The sequence below is a fragment of the Amphiura filiformis genome, chromosome 19 (assembly GCF_039555335.1).
Source record: "Amphiura filiformis chromosome 19, Afil_fr2py, whole genome shotgun sequence".
NCBI classification, from domain to species: Eukaryota; Metazoa; Echinodermata; class Ophiuroidea; order Amphilepidida; family Amphiuridae; genus Amphiura; species Amphiura filiformis.
In genome coordinates this window covers 45,439,219-45,452,997 of record NC_092646.1, presented here as the reverse complement: position 1 = coordinate 45,452,997, position 13,779 = coordinate 45,439,219, and the positions used below count along the sequence as shown (strand labels likewise).

General features: G+C 37.6%; 1 protein-coding gene across 1 annotated transcript in view; it reads left to right on the top strand.

The window, feature by feature from the left end:
* LOC140141365 (cullin-5-like) overlaps window positions 1-13,779 on the top strand; it is a 31,753-nt gene continuing 17,974 nt past the window's right edge. Inside the window, 7 exon segments of the mRNA XM_072163202.1 lie at window positions 1-113; window positions 5,936-6,045; window positions 6,960-7,059; window positions 7,970-8,158; window positions 11,155-11,296; window positions 12,145-12,290; window positions 13,265-13,345. Of these exon segments, the coding sequence (XP_072019303.1) occupies window positions 81-113; window positions 5,936-6,045; window positions 6,960-7,059; window positions 7,970-8,158; window positions 11,155-11,296; window positions 12,145-12,290; window positions 13,265-13,345 (801 nt within the window). The 5' untranslated portion in view covers window positions 1-80.

Genomic DNA, 13,779 nt, shown 5'->3' with positions numbered 1-13,779 from the left:
AACGACTGAAACTTTAGACTAAGTACCAGCTGCAAAGTCAGGGGTCAAAGGTCACAGTAAAGGGAAGAAAACTTCACAAAATGGCGTCCACCGGAGGCAGTGCGATGCTGAAGGTAATGAAATTATTTTAAGATTTTACAACATTCCTTCTCTTTTATGTCGATATTGATGTTGTGTTCGAATTCAGAAGAATTACAGGAATAGCACCATTGATTTAGAATCTATATTAGTATTATAGTTTGCTAGTAAAACACGTCCTAAATATGCTCTAATTCGTTCGTTATTGTGTGTGGGCGCATTTGTTTTGCAATACAAAAGCTCTTTGGCCTTGGTATATTATTTGTAATTTGGAGATCAATAGACATGTCAACACTATGCTTGTCTGATATTCAAGGTTTAATATCTTATGGATATGAAGTTTGGTTTATAGTACGAGTTGCTGCATGATAAAAAATGATATTATTTATTAATTATATTATACTAGCGGGATACCCGCGCTTCGCGCGGGTCCCCGCTAGATGAGTAAATGGGAGCGTTCACTATAACAGGAAGAATTATTGGACAGGTAGAATCATCGAAAAGATACATTTTGATTTTCCGTTTCCATGTTATTTACCGGTATTTATTTAAACCCGTTCCCATTTTTTTCTAAATCTGTTATTTGTTACGGTACATTTCCCGAATACAGGACACTTCGCCCACAATGCACTTCGCCTACACGCCATTTCGCCTACTTGCCATCTCGCCCCCTACTCCGCTATAGCGGCAATGCACCACAATGGCATTGTGGATGTATACAATCAATGCGCACAGGATGTGTGTGTATTCAGATCGTACTATCAATGATGTATTCATTAAATCGCCCCCATTGAATGGCGAGAATATAGTGACCACGTCCTGTTGTAGTCTTGAGAATAGCCCGTGTCGATAGGTGATGATTGTTTTTGATGATGGTGCTGTGGTGATTTGAAGTTGAGAAGTAGGCCCTATAGTTGTATTTCCCCCGAAATTCCCCCTCACCTAATTTAGCTATAGCGGCAATTTAGAATAGTAGTTCAGTATTGCGTTTTCGAAATAAGGAAAGTATAGTGCATCAAAATTTAATAGGCCTCACGTTTCCCTACGGTACCGCTTTTTTTAATAGTCTTTTGGACTTTTGCATGTTTTCTTTATTGGGTAATTTGTAATATTTTTCTTTTATATTTCGTAATGTTTTTTTAGTATTTGGCTTTGTTGTTGTTCTTGGTTCTTGCTATAATTTGTTATATTGTTAAATGTTTATTTGTTTTTTCTTCGTTTGGATTTATTAGAGCTTTGTCTGAGTGGGTTTTTGGTTATATATTTTCAATTTAGTTTTTCCTTTAATTAGTGTATTGTTTATGCTTTTCTTTGTTTGGTGAATAATTTCTTTGTTTGGGATAGGTCTATGACTTTTTGCTTGTTTTTGTTCCGTTTCTAGTTATATTTTGGCTCGTTTTGGTTTGGTTATCCTTTTTGTCTCGCCTGATAAGGCAGGAGACTATATAATCACTTTTCCGTATGTGTGTATGTATGTGTGTGTGTGTGTGTGGATGTGACAAATTTGGTTAAAGTTTTGGTTAAAGTTTGCCTTCCGCCTATTTTCTCGGAGACTAGGGGTTGCACGTTCCTCAAACTTGGTGGGTGGGTGCATCTTGACCCGAGACAGAACCGGTTTGTATTGGTTAGTGGGTCAAGGTCACTGAGGTCATCTAGGGTTCATCTGAGGTCAAATTAGTAAAAACTGTCGTATGGGCATGAAACTTGGTGGGTGCAGTCAACATTTAAAGCCAAATTTGTGGAAGGTCATTTCAAGGTCACCAGGGGTCATCTGAGGTCAAATTAGTAAAAACTGTCGTATGGGCATGAAACTTGGTGGGTACAGTCAACATTTAAAGCCAAATTTTTGGAAGGTCATTTCGAGGTCACCAGGGGTCATCTGAGGTCAAATTAGTAAAACTGTCGGATGGGCATGAAACTTGGTGGGTACAGTCAACATTTAAAGCCAAATTTTGGAAGGTCATTTCGGGGTCACCAGGGGAATTCTGAGGTCAAATTAGTAAAACTGTCATATGGGCATGAAATTTGGTGGGTGCAGTCAACGTTTAAAGCCAAATTTTTGGAAGGTCATTTTGAGGTCACCAGGGGTCATCTGAGGTCAAATTAGTAAAAACTGTCGGATGGGCATGAAACTTGGGGGGTACAGTCAACATTTAAAGCCAAATTTTTGGAAGGTCATTTTGAGGTCACCAGGGGTCATCTGAGGTCAAATTAGTAAAACCTGTCATATGGGCATGAAACTTGGTGGGTACAGTCAACATTTAAAGCCAAATTTTTGGAAGGTCATTTCTGGGTCACCAGGGGTCATCTGAGGTCAAATGAGTAAATACTGTCGTATGGCATGACACTTGGTGGGTACAGTCATCATTTAAAGCCAAATTTTGGGAAGGTCATTTCGAGTCCACCAGGGGTCATCTGAAGTCAAATTAGTAAAAACTGTTGCATGGGCATGAAACTTGGTGGGTACAGTCACCATCAGCCAGATAATCGTGCCCAGCCGATAACCATAAATTCATTTACCTCTACCAAAGTAATCGCAAAAGCAGGCGGTCACGAAAGCAGGCGAGACTCGTGGTTCGAGAACCGCCTTGTCTTTATTTTGTAATGTTTTGTAGCCTACTATATACTAATTTGAATACGATCGTATTGTTTTTGTATATTATGCGTTTTTGTTTGTTTTATTTTGTCTTTATCAATTAATATTATGTCTGTCTGTATTTTGTACTGTTTCCTTTTGATTTCGTTTATTTGGTATTGTTTTCTGACATGTTTGGGGTTGGGCTTTTTTTGTCCTATTTTTGTTTTTCCATTTTATGTTTTTCTTTATTTTTTTGCGTATGCTTTTCTTTGGTCTTGCTTCCTTTTGGATTTAGGCCTTTTTTTCTATTTTTATGTTTGTTTTTCTGCTTTTTGTTATCATGTGTTATGTTATTGTTTTGTTATGTGGTTCTACTTTAAAAAAAAATTTTTAGTCACAATTTTGTTTTACTTTTATTCGCCTCTTTTATTTGGTCTGATTTTATGTTTTACTGCACGTGTTCTTAACTTCTTATTATTATATTGCCACTTTTGGATGGATTTCCGTGGTTCCTGGTGGGTTGTTGTTGGCATCTGAGTCTGACTCGCGGTAGGCCCTATCTGATCGGTATGGTTTGGGTCCAAGTTGGTCTTTTATAATTTTCCTTTAGCTCCCGCCCGATAATAATATGATCGGCGAGCTGATACACAGATTATAGGGGCTGGAATGAAATAGCAATATTCCGTGGTTTGGCTGGCAGTCACGCAGCAGGGGACTTGTCAAGTAATCGTCGGCAGCAAATACCCGCGGTGTAAAAAGGGGCGAAGCGCACAGCACAGGCCCTGCTCGTTGAAAATGGCCAAAATGTATTTTAAACACTAACACGTTATCAAGTTATTAAAAGTATAAAAACAGGGAAAATCTGTTCCAACTGACCAGCGGGGAACCAAAGGATGGATCCAAAAGGATACAGCACGTGTCACACTAGCAATGGATAAAATTAAAAACAGGGAAAATATGACACAACATCGGGGAGTAACATAAGACATATAAACAAAGTTAAAAACCCTTTTTTCTACTTCTTTTTTTTTAAATACTAGACGTTTCGAAAAGACAAGACTTTTTTTTCTCAAGGGATAAAATAAGAGACCTGTTCTCAGTATAGTGGAGACCAGCTCTGATCAAAAAAAGAGAAGATAAAAAGCTGAAGATAAAAAGCTGCATTGGTTTTTAACTTTGTTTTTATGTCTATGTTAATCCCCCATTGGATGTTGTGTCATATTTTCCCTGTTTTTAATATTAAAAGTAAGCTGAAAGTTTTAACAATCAATGGTATTAAGAAAATTAAGACTGCCATATTTTCTTTATAATTATCTTCATAAAAATTCACGTATAACACACTTTAACACGAAGTTATCAAATTATTAAAAATGCATGTTGAAAAAATGCATACACATATTAAAATAATTAAAAATATTGTTATAATCACATCAGCACGGTGTCTCATAATCTACACGGGGACGGGACGGTAGGGTCCTCAATTTATAAAACACACACACACACACACACAAATTTGTTGAATATTCCCGTGCATTCATTGGAACGAATCCTTGATCGTATAGTCTGCTACCAACACAGGAACACACGACCCTTCTGGTCACATCGATCGTCATGATACATCCACAACCGCCATTGCAATGCATTGCATTGAATAGGGGGCGAGATGGCACGTAGGCGAGATGCCGTGTAGGCGAAGTTGCGTGTGGGCGAGGTGTCCTGTTTCCACATTTCCCTTTTAGCTTCATTTTTTATTTGCTGCTTGTGATTTCCCGTTTCCATGTTTTTTATTTAATTCTGTTATCATTATTATAGCTTCTTTTTTTTTTTTCTTACATTTCCTGATTAGTTTCTTTCCTTCTTTGTTTTGTTCACGTTTCATTTAGTTAATTTAACCCGTTGGCCTAATTACTCGTACCTCTTTTGTCATTTTAATTTCATTTTTCTTTATAGTATAGGTCTACCGCTTCATTTTGTTTATACAACACATATTTTTCCCGTATCGTCCTCTCAGAAGCGTGTATCTTGCGGACGTGTTCATCTTTATCATAATCCCGTGACCCGTCCATGTACCTTTTTGTCCTTTAATTTTTATTTATTTTTCCTTTTTTCTGTATTATCATGTCCACTGGTCTCTGGCTGCATAAGTCGCGTGGCTCTCGCGCCGTTCTGCAGCGCATTGGCGTAATCGCATTACGCTCGCTTCGCCGACACGCTGCCTGCCAGCTGCAGTGACGCGCAGGCTGGTAACTGATTTTCATAACAAAAACCCCATTTTTACCCATATTTTCACTGTTTTTGCAGCCAATTCTTGACCGATTTCAACCAAATAAAGTCGAGGCAATTTCCCGTATATTCCTCGATCTCCCGTATGAATTTGGCGACATGTGGATCGAAACTGACGGAGCCTTTTACATAAACCACATACATACACACAACATTAGCCTATTTATAGTAAGATTATTTTTTAAATTAATAAATATTAGAAACAAAAAATAGTGAAAAACAAAACAACATTTCATCTCAACACAACCAATTTTCAGAAAAGGTTGGCTGGTCACCCCTTAGATTTCTCTTCTTCCATTGAGCACATCCCTCCGTACATCCCTCCAGTCTCCATAGCATAGCATAGTGCCGTACTATTACGCTGCCTTTCGTATTCGCCGAGGAGGACAATTTCGACCTCCTCGTTTGTTTACAAACAGAGAGGTAGACAAAGGGCCTGTCAAAACTGATGGATATGAAGTTTGGTTTATAGTACGAGTTGCTGCATGATAAAAAATGATATTATTAATTATATTATATAATTTTTTAAATTAATAAATATTAGAAACAAAAAATAGTGAAAAACAAAACAACATTTCATCTCAACACAACCAATTTTCAGAAAAGGTTGGCTGGTCACCCCTTAGATTTCTCTTCTTCCATTGAGCACATCCTCCAGTACATCCCTCCAGTCTCCATAGCATAGCATAGTGCCGTACTATTACGCTGCCTTTCAGATTCGCCGAGGAGGACAATTTGACCTCCTCGTTTGTTTACAAACAGAGAGGTAGACAAAGGGCCTGTCAAAACTGTTCCGCTTGTCCAAATACTCAAGTATCAAAAGGATGGTCCACAATTAGGTGATTTTGGTCAAATTTTACAAACACTGCTAATCTTTGCCAGCAATATTTCATATTTCATTATTGCTGTCAGGAAGGTTTTCTAAATTCTAGCCAAAATAATGAGGTAATTTAGAAGAAAAAAAACCACAGTAACATTTTTTATTTCTAAATACAGGACAAGACACAGCTACAGTTTGAAGACAAATGGGAAAACATGAGACCGACAGTGCTGAAGTTACTCTGCCAGGAAAATGTTAGCCGATCAGAATGGCAGGATCTGTTCTGGTAAGTGACACCCTGCCTACCTGCCTGGCTGGCTGCATCCAGCACAGGGATTAAAGTGGAAGCCCCACTTTGGTTCAAGTTCCTTAGGGAATTAGTCAAGGTTAAAATTTATCCATGTAAATTCTGTTCTGTCTGTCATCAAAGTAACAGGTGTAAGTCAGTTCTTCTGTGGAGTACTGGTCAAGCGGGGCTTCCTGTTTAAGCTAGAATGTCCAAAATTATATGAACCCATCTATCTGCTTGGTTGCCAAATTTGTGTTTTGTGAGATTCATTACAAGGCCCTGATACTCACTGGGGCATTAGCCAGGATTTGAAATTAGTGCAGTCTGTGATTCTAGAATAGCGCCATCAACAGCCGAAATCCGGCTATTCACCAAACCAGCAAGTAAACAAGCTTAAACAAAAGGTTGTACTTGCGAAAATGCATCATAAAGTGCCTTTTTATAGACATTTAGAGGCTCCTAACAGTGGTTTGTAACCTTTTTATAGACATTTAGAGGCTCCTAACAGTGGTTTGTAACCTTTTTATAGACATTTAGAGGCTCCTAACAGTGGTTTGTAACCTTTTTATAGACATTTAGAGGCTCCTAACAGTGGTTTATAACATTCAGCATGATTGTATATCGCAAAAGGCTTTTGATACTCACACAGGGATATTACATATGACCAAAGATTCATGTAAAAAAGGGCCTTATATCATGAATATAAAAAAAAAAAAAAAAAGGGTATATACATTGCAAATAAATCAGTATACATACATGCAGGGTCGTTTGAGAAAATTGCATTTTCATACTTGTTAAGGGTTGCATTTTCAATTCTCACAAATACTTGTTTAGGGTTCTTTTTGAGACTTCGTTGTAATACATGATACCCGTTTGTCAGTTTATTGTAAAATAATTGTTGTTTGTTTCAGGGATGTACATTCTGTATGTTTGTGGGATGACAAAGGTCCTGGAAAAGTTCATGGAGCCCTGCAGTACGACATTGTGGAATTTGTCACCCATGCCAAAGCTGTAAGTAACCTTCAAGCAAAATCCCTAATCCTTGTTTCGTTTTCAAAATCTTTAGTACCAACACAGGGTTTTTTTTGCAGCAAAAATCTGCTTTTGCCGGTAAAAACCTGTTTTTGCCTGGTTCAAACCTGTTTTTGCCTGGTTCAAACTAGCCAAAATGGCAAATAACTGGCAAAAATTCCGGCAAATAGTAACACAGTAAGCTCATAAAATTTAACACAAAACTTCAAATAAATCATTTCAAAGAGAGTTTTTATCATCACTGAGAGATCAGACAGGGCACTGGGCAATCAGCATATTTTTGTTTCATCAAGTCCTTTGAAAAATGAAAGCATTTGATATGACACAAGTGCACTAAAGAGCAATGAAAACTCATGCCTTTAATTTCTTAAAAGGGCATTTCGTGATCCACAGCCTCATCCCCCCACTTTTCTCAAAAAAAGTTGAGATTTTTATCACTGGAATACTCTGGCTACATAATGTTTATGTACAAACTATTTCTTGCAGATTAATTCGTTTAGCAAAGATATCGCAAAATTTGAATTTCGTTCTGGTGTACCAGAACGAAATTACAACGTATTGTCTATGGAGCAGTGTAATACACATAATCATGCATAACTCGCAAACGCAAAATCGGAATCAACTGAAATTTTGGGAATATGCTTTTTTCGTGGATATGTACTGAAAAATGTCATAAAAAGAGGATGCTAGGATCACGAAATACTCCTTTAATATGTTTCTTAGTATGAGATGAAAAAAGTGAGATATATCACTTTTCTATTTCTTTTTTTTTGTGCCATTTTTGCTGCCAATAACTTTTTTGCCAAGTGGAATAAACCATGGTTAAATTATGTTTTTTTCCACCTGCGCCAAAAAGTAATGCAGCACAAATCATACTTTGTTTTTTTAGCGTGTTTTACGAGATCAAGATGATGCTGCCCTACTGAAAGCCTACATTTCAGAATGGAGCAAGTTTTTCACACAGTGTAACTATTTACCTCTACCATTCGGTCCCCTGGAGACAGCTCTCACAACAAAAACAGCAGGAGGTAATCAACAGAAGAAGACGGCACAAACAGAAGATACCATTGTTAGAAAGGTAAGTCAAAATGTCTCTGTAGTTTCATCAAAAAGAAGTTGCATACAGCTGGTCTCAAAACAAATAATTTCAGAGAAAAAAACATTTTCAGTCATCAGCAGGGTACTGCTGTTGATTTTTTACTTCTTTCACATCCAGATTTTAATCAAATGACCTTGTTCACACCGGGAATTGCTTCATTCTATGAAGATTAAAAGTGCCCATGTTCACATTAGAAAATATCATCCTGTGATGAAGATAAGTAAATATTGATTAACAAATTAAGCGTGTGTACACATTACGCTGAACAATGATCAAATGACTGTTAAAATTTTATGCACTAGTGGTACTACGGATCATGATTTGCTGGAAATTTTAAGATGGCTGAGTTACTAGAAATAGATTGGCAACTTTTTTTTTGCGAGATAGGAAAACAGCACTGCCACTATAGAAAAAATATTAAATTCATGTACATCGTGGAACATTCAACTACGCTTGTTACTCCGCGACTAATCATGCTAACTACACGCGCGTACAACGCTACTCTACGCGTCCATATTAGCGAGGCTATCTGCGTATAACTGCTTACTACGCACAGTAGGGTGCATCAAACGCCCCTCATGTCAATGTTATTTTTTGCTTGAGTGATTAAAGTGTGCCACTTATCAAGTTAAATAAGTGCTCCAAATTTAAATTCAAATGGAGGTCGGGAAATGGGTCCTCCATGAGCTCAAAGTTTGAGCGTTATTTGTAAGTATAGCGGTAAAACTACAAATGAGGCAGCTATTTAGTTTTACGCACTTTTTGACATGTAAAATAAAGGCTGCCATATTGATTCTGCATTTAACAGTGTGTTTGTAACTAAAATGTGTCACCTTATACTTAACAAATCATAACAATCATGCTAGGATGATGTCACAGGTTAGACATGCCTTAAAATGAATAGCTGCCCCATGTATTTAAATACATAATAAATCACACATTTCTCTTATTTGCATTAATTCACCTGTTACTATCAGAAAGTGGGCAATATAATAATCATGTTGTCATAATCTTTCAAGTCATAACTGTCACTTTCCTTTTAGAAATTATTAGTAGTAGTTGACGCTTTCGTAGATTGGGTTTCTTTTTCCTATCTTGTTCAACCACCTGCAAAACATTCTGATGTTTCTCACTGTGGGCTGTAGCCAAGAAATCTGCACTAAGTTTCACACCGCGTTCTGCTGCGTCATTAACCACATTGATGGCTTTGACATTGCTTAGGGAAGACAGATATGCTGGGGACTCTGGCCATGTGTCTACAGCATCTGTTAAGAACTCGTCGTTAATCTGCAAGATGTTCATAGTAAACCATGAATCTCTGCCTGCAAAATCAGCAAAAGCTGTTGTCTGTGTGATGTTCTCATCAGAGAACTTTGGCTTGCCAAAGCCTGAACCATACCGATTAGTTGGTGTGACCATCACTTCATCAGGTTTAACTGCGAGAAGCCTACTAGCAAGAGCTTGCTTCTCCTGTGGTGGCACCTTTAACTGAAGAGAGCCAGTGGGATCATTTCTTGGGAGATGTACCACAAAATGTCGTTTCATGGCTTTTAGGGCACTTGCAGCAACATCAGCATTGACATCGGAATACTTAAGCAGACTCTTGTATACAAGCAAGCTCTTGCTAGTAGGCTTCTCGCAGTTAAACCTGATGAAGTGATGGTCACACCAACTAATCGGTATGGTTCAGGCTTTGGCAAGCCAAAGTTCTCTGATGAGAACATCACACAGACAACAGCTTTAGCTGATTTTGCAGGCAGAGATTCGTGGTTTACTATGAACATCTTATAGATTAACGACGAGTTCTTAACAGATGCTGTAGACACATGGCCAGAGTCCCCAGCATATCTGTCTTCCCTAAGCAATGTCAAAGCCATCAATGTGGTTAATGACACAGCAGAACGCGGTGTGAAACTTAGTGCAGATTTCTTGGCTACAGCCCACAGTGAGAAACATTATCAGCAGTGTTCGAATTTAGGAAAAATAAATGGTTGTCCCACGGACAACCAGATTACAATTTCTGTTTGTCCGTCTAAGTTTCTGGTTGTCCGTAGGCCTACAAATGTGACTTTTGGCTAGATTTATGGTTGTCCGGCGGACAACCGAATCAGTATTTTGGTTGTCCGGCGACTTTTTTTTAGTTGTCCCGGCAGCGGACAACCAAAATTTCGAACGCTGATTATCAGAATGTTTTGCAGGTGGTTGAACAAGATAGGAAAAAGAAACCCAATCTACGAAAGCGTCAACTGTATAGCTGCAACTGAACTTTATCTATACTAACAACTTCTAAAAAGTGACAGTTATGACTTGAAAGATTATGACAACATGATTATTATATTGCCCACTTTCTGATAGTAACAGGTGAATTAACGCAAATAAGAGAAATGTATGATTTATTATGTATTTAAATACATGGGGCAGCTATTCATTTTAAGGCATGTCTAACCTGTGACATCATCCTAGCATGATTGTTATGATTTGTTAAGTATAAGGTGACACATTTTAGTTACAAACACACTGTTTAATGCAGAATCAATATGGCAGCCTTTATTTTACATGTCCAAAAGTGCGTAAAACAAAATAGCTGCCTCATTTGTAGTTCTACCGTTATACATACAAATAACGTTCAAACTTTGAGCTCATGGAGGACCCATTTCCGACCTCCATTTGAATTTAAATTTGGAGCACTTATTTAACTTGATAAGTGGCACACTTTAATCACTCAAGCAAAAAATAACATTGACATGAGGGGCGTTTGATGCACCCTAACGCACAGCCACGTAAAGAGTATGTTCCATGATGTCCACGAATTTGATAATTTTTCTATAGCAACAGTACTACTTAAAAATAGATTAGCGACCCTGTAATTTTTGAGATCAGCCGATCTGTCAATTTTGTGATTGGAATAGGCAGTACCAATCTTGGGCTGGATCCCCAACATATCTTATGTTTTTATTTTTTTTCCTATTTTGCAGTTAATGTTAGATAGTTGGAATCAACACATCTTCTCCAACATAAAGCAACGTCTTCAAGACAGCGCTATGAAATTAGTGTTAGCTGAGAGAAATGGGGAGGCATTTGAGAAACAACTCGTCATAGGAGTCAGAGAGTCATATGGTAAGGAGTCAAGGAGTGATTTTGGAAACTCAGTCCTAATCTGAACTCCAGCACTAAGACCAAGTTGGGTTTAGGTTTTTCATACTTACTGTTGATAAAGCCATCAAACTCAAACAATTGTGGAGGTGCTTAAGATGGCACTACACCCCTGGCCAATTTTGTGCCTATTTTTGCATTTTGCTCAAAAATTATAGCGCATTGGTGACAAGTAAGATATGAATATGTATATATATCATAGGGGCAAGACAACACAGACAACAGTTGTGGAGTTACAGTCAAAAATGAGGGAAAACCAATATTTGATCAATAAATCAATAACTACTTGTCTTGAGTCACTGAAATTCCAGTGTAGTAACTGGATTCCTTGCCCTTATAATATACATAACTTTTGTTACCGGTGTTTTATTAGTTTTTGAGAAAAATGCAAAAATAGTCATACATTTATCAAGGGGTGTAGTACATGTACCACCTTAAGAAAGTATTTTTATACTTTTCAGTTTCCCAACTGACTCTAGTAGAAACCCCAGATGCTTAACATGGTAGATCTCTGAACTGTTATGCAGGGGTGTATCCAGAATAGACTACCGGGGGGCTCAGAGTGCACCCAGAGGGCTTCATGGCTGAAATGGGTCCTAAATAGGGTGTTTTTTCATGATTTTGTTTAGTAAACCCTGGTGTGTACGTGTGCACATACAGTGTTCCTGAACTCAATTTTCATATGAAATAGTGGCAGGTTTTAATATATGGCATGAACAGATAAAGTCACATTTTGAAACTGAATTGTTGATTCTTTTGTATATTGGACGACCTATTTGCAACTATTATCCTATTATTTCGTTATTTTGCAGTGAATTTGTGTTCCAATGCGGATGATAGGTTACAGATCTACCGGGAGAACTTTGAGAAAGCGTACCTGGAAGCCACAGAAGCCTTCTACAAGACACAGACACCCGATTACTTAGCTGAAAACGGAGTGCAAAACTACATGAAATATGTAAGTCTTACTTGGGGAGGTCCGATTTAGTTTAACAAGGTGAGGTCTCAACACGTACTACACTCCTGGTTCAAGTAGTGATATTGCGAGTTACTCTTAGGAGGTGGAGTCTCAATACATCTTATCCTCCCGGTTCAAGTAGCAATGTTGCAAGTTGCACGTAGGAGATGTGGTCTCAATATGTCCTATACTTGCGGTTCAAGTAGCGATATTGCGAGCTGTACAAAGGAGCTGGGATCTCGACACGTCCTACACTCCCGGTTCAAGTAGCGATATTGCGAGTTACACTTAGGAGGTGGAGTCTCAACACATCTTATCCTCCCAGTTAAAGTAGCAAATTGCAAGTTGCACATAGGACAATGGCCATCTTGGATATTCCTCATAAACTTTTTTGAAATTCATGCATAACTTGTTTGGGGGAATAATTCAATTACCATTTTCAAATCATAGCAGCATCTTGGATATGCAAGGAATGGAAATCCCCAGATGTAGGATGTGCATAGGAAGTGGTAATCTAAAAAGTTGTTGATAAACTGTCAAACTGATTAGTGCCCCTGTAGAATCTGATTGGTACATTTTGGTACAGGGCAACTTGTACACAGAAAGCTACAAAATATTCTGTGCTCACTGCACTTAGGTATCAGTTTGATTAGGCAAAAAAAAAAAAAGGTTTGTCTCAAAGCTCACGAGAAATTTAAAAACAAATGCGAAATGCGATTTTTTTTTTTTTTCCGACTTTTTTTCATGGTATTTTGAGAAAAAATTCTTATTTTCGCCGATTTTTTATGGAAAAATTTTTTTTTTTAAATAAAAAAAAATCCGCATTTGTTTTTTGTCAAATCGTGGGATTTTACAAACACGCGCGCAAGCTTTGAGACGAATCTTTTTTTTTTTGGCCTTAGTATTTTTATGAACTTTTAAACTTGGAAATGTTTGCTCAATTATTTCTTCTTTTTTTTTTGAAACATCAACAGGCTGATAGTAAATTAAAAGAAGAGGAAGTGAGAGCTTCACGGTATCTAGAAACATGTAAAGGCAGCACTTCAGTATCAGCGGTAAGTTGCCTAAAGAGATTTCAAGTTATAAGTTCACACTTAGAATATCCAGTGTGTAATCCCATTATTGCTGCGGTTTAGGACCAAAAGTGAGTATATCTCTGCATCAGTAAAAAATATTAATGTGAACAATTTTGGAGATGAATATTACACTGCTACCATGCTAGTACAGATTTTAGTATTTTGTAATGAAAGTAGTAAAGAATTATGTAAGGATCAACTCTTGATGCATGGTGGTTGACTTGATCCTTGTCATAAACTGCTCCAAAAAAGAAACTTACCAGGTAAGAAATTTGTCTGTCAAATTCAAACGACAAATTGTGTTACACTAAATGGGATATGAGTGGAAGCAGTGTTAATTTACGCTAATTTTGACACCTCATTTGTTGCAAGCGGATGAGTATTTTGAAGTTATGCTTATTTAACCGAACCTA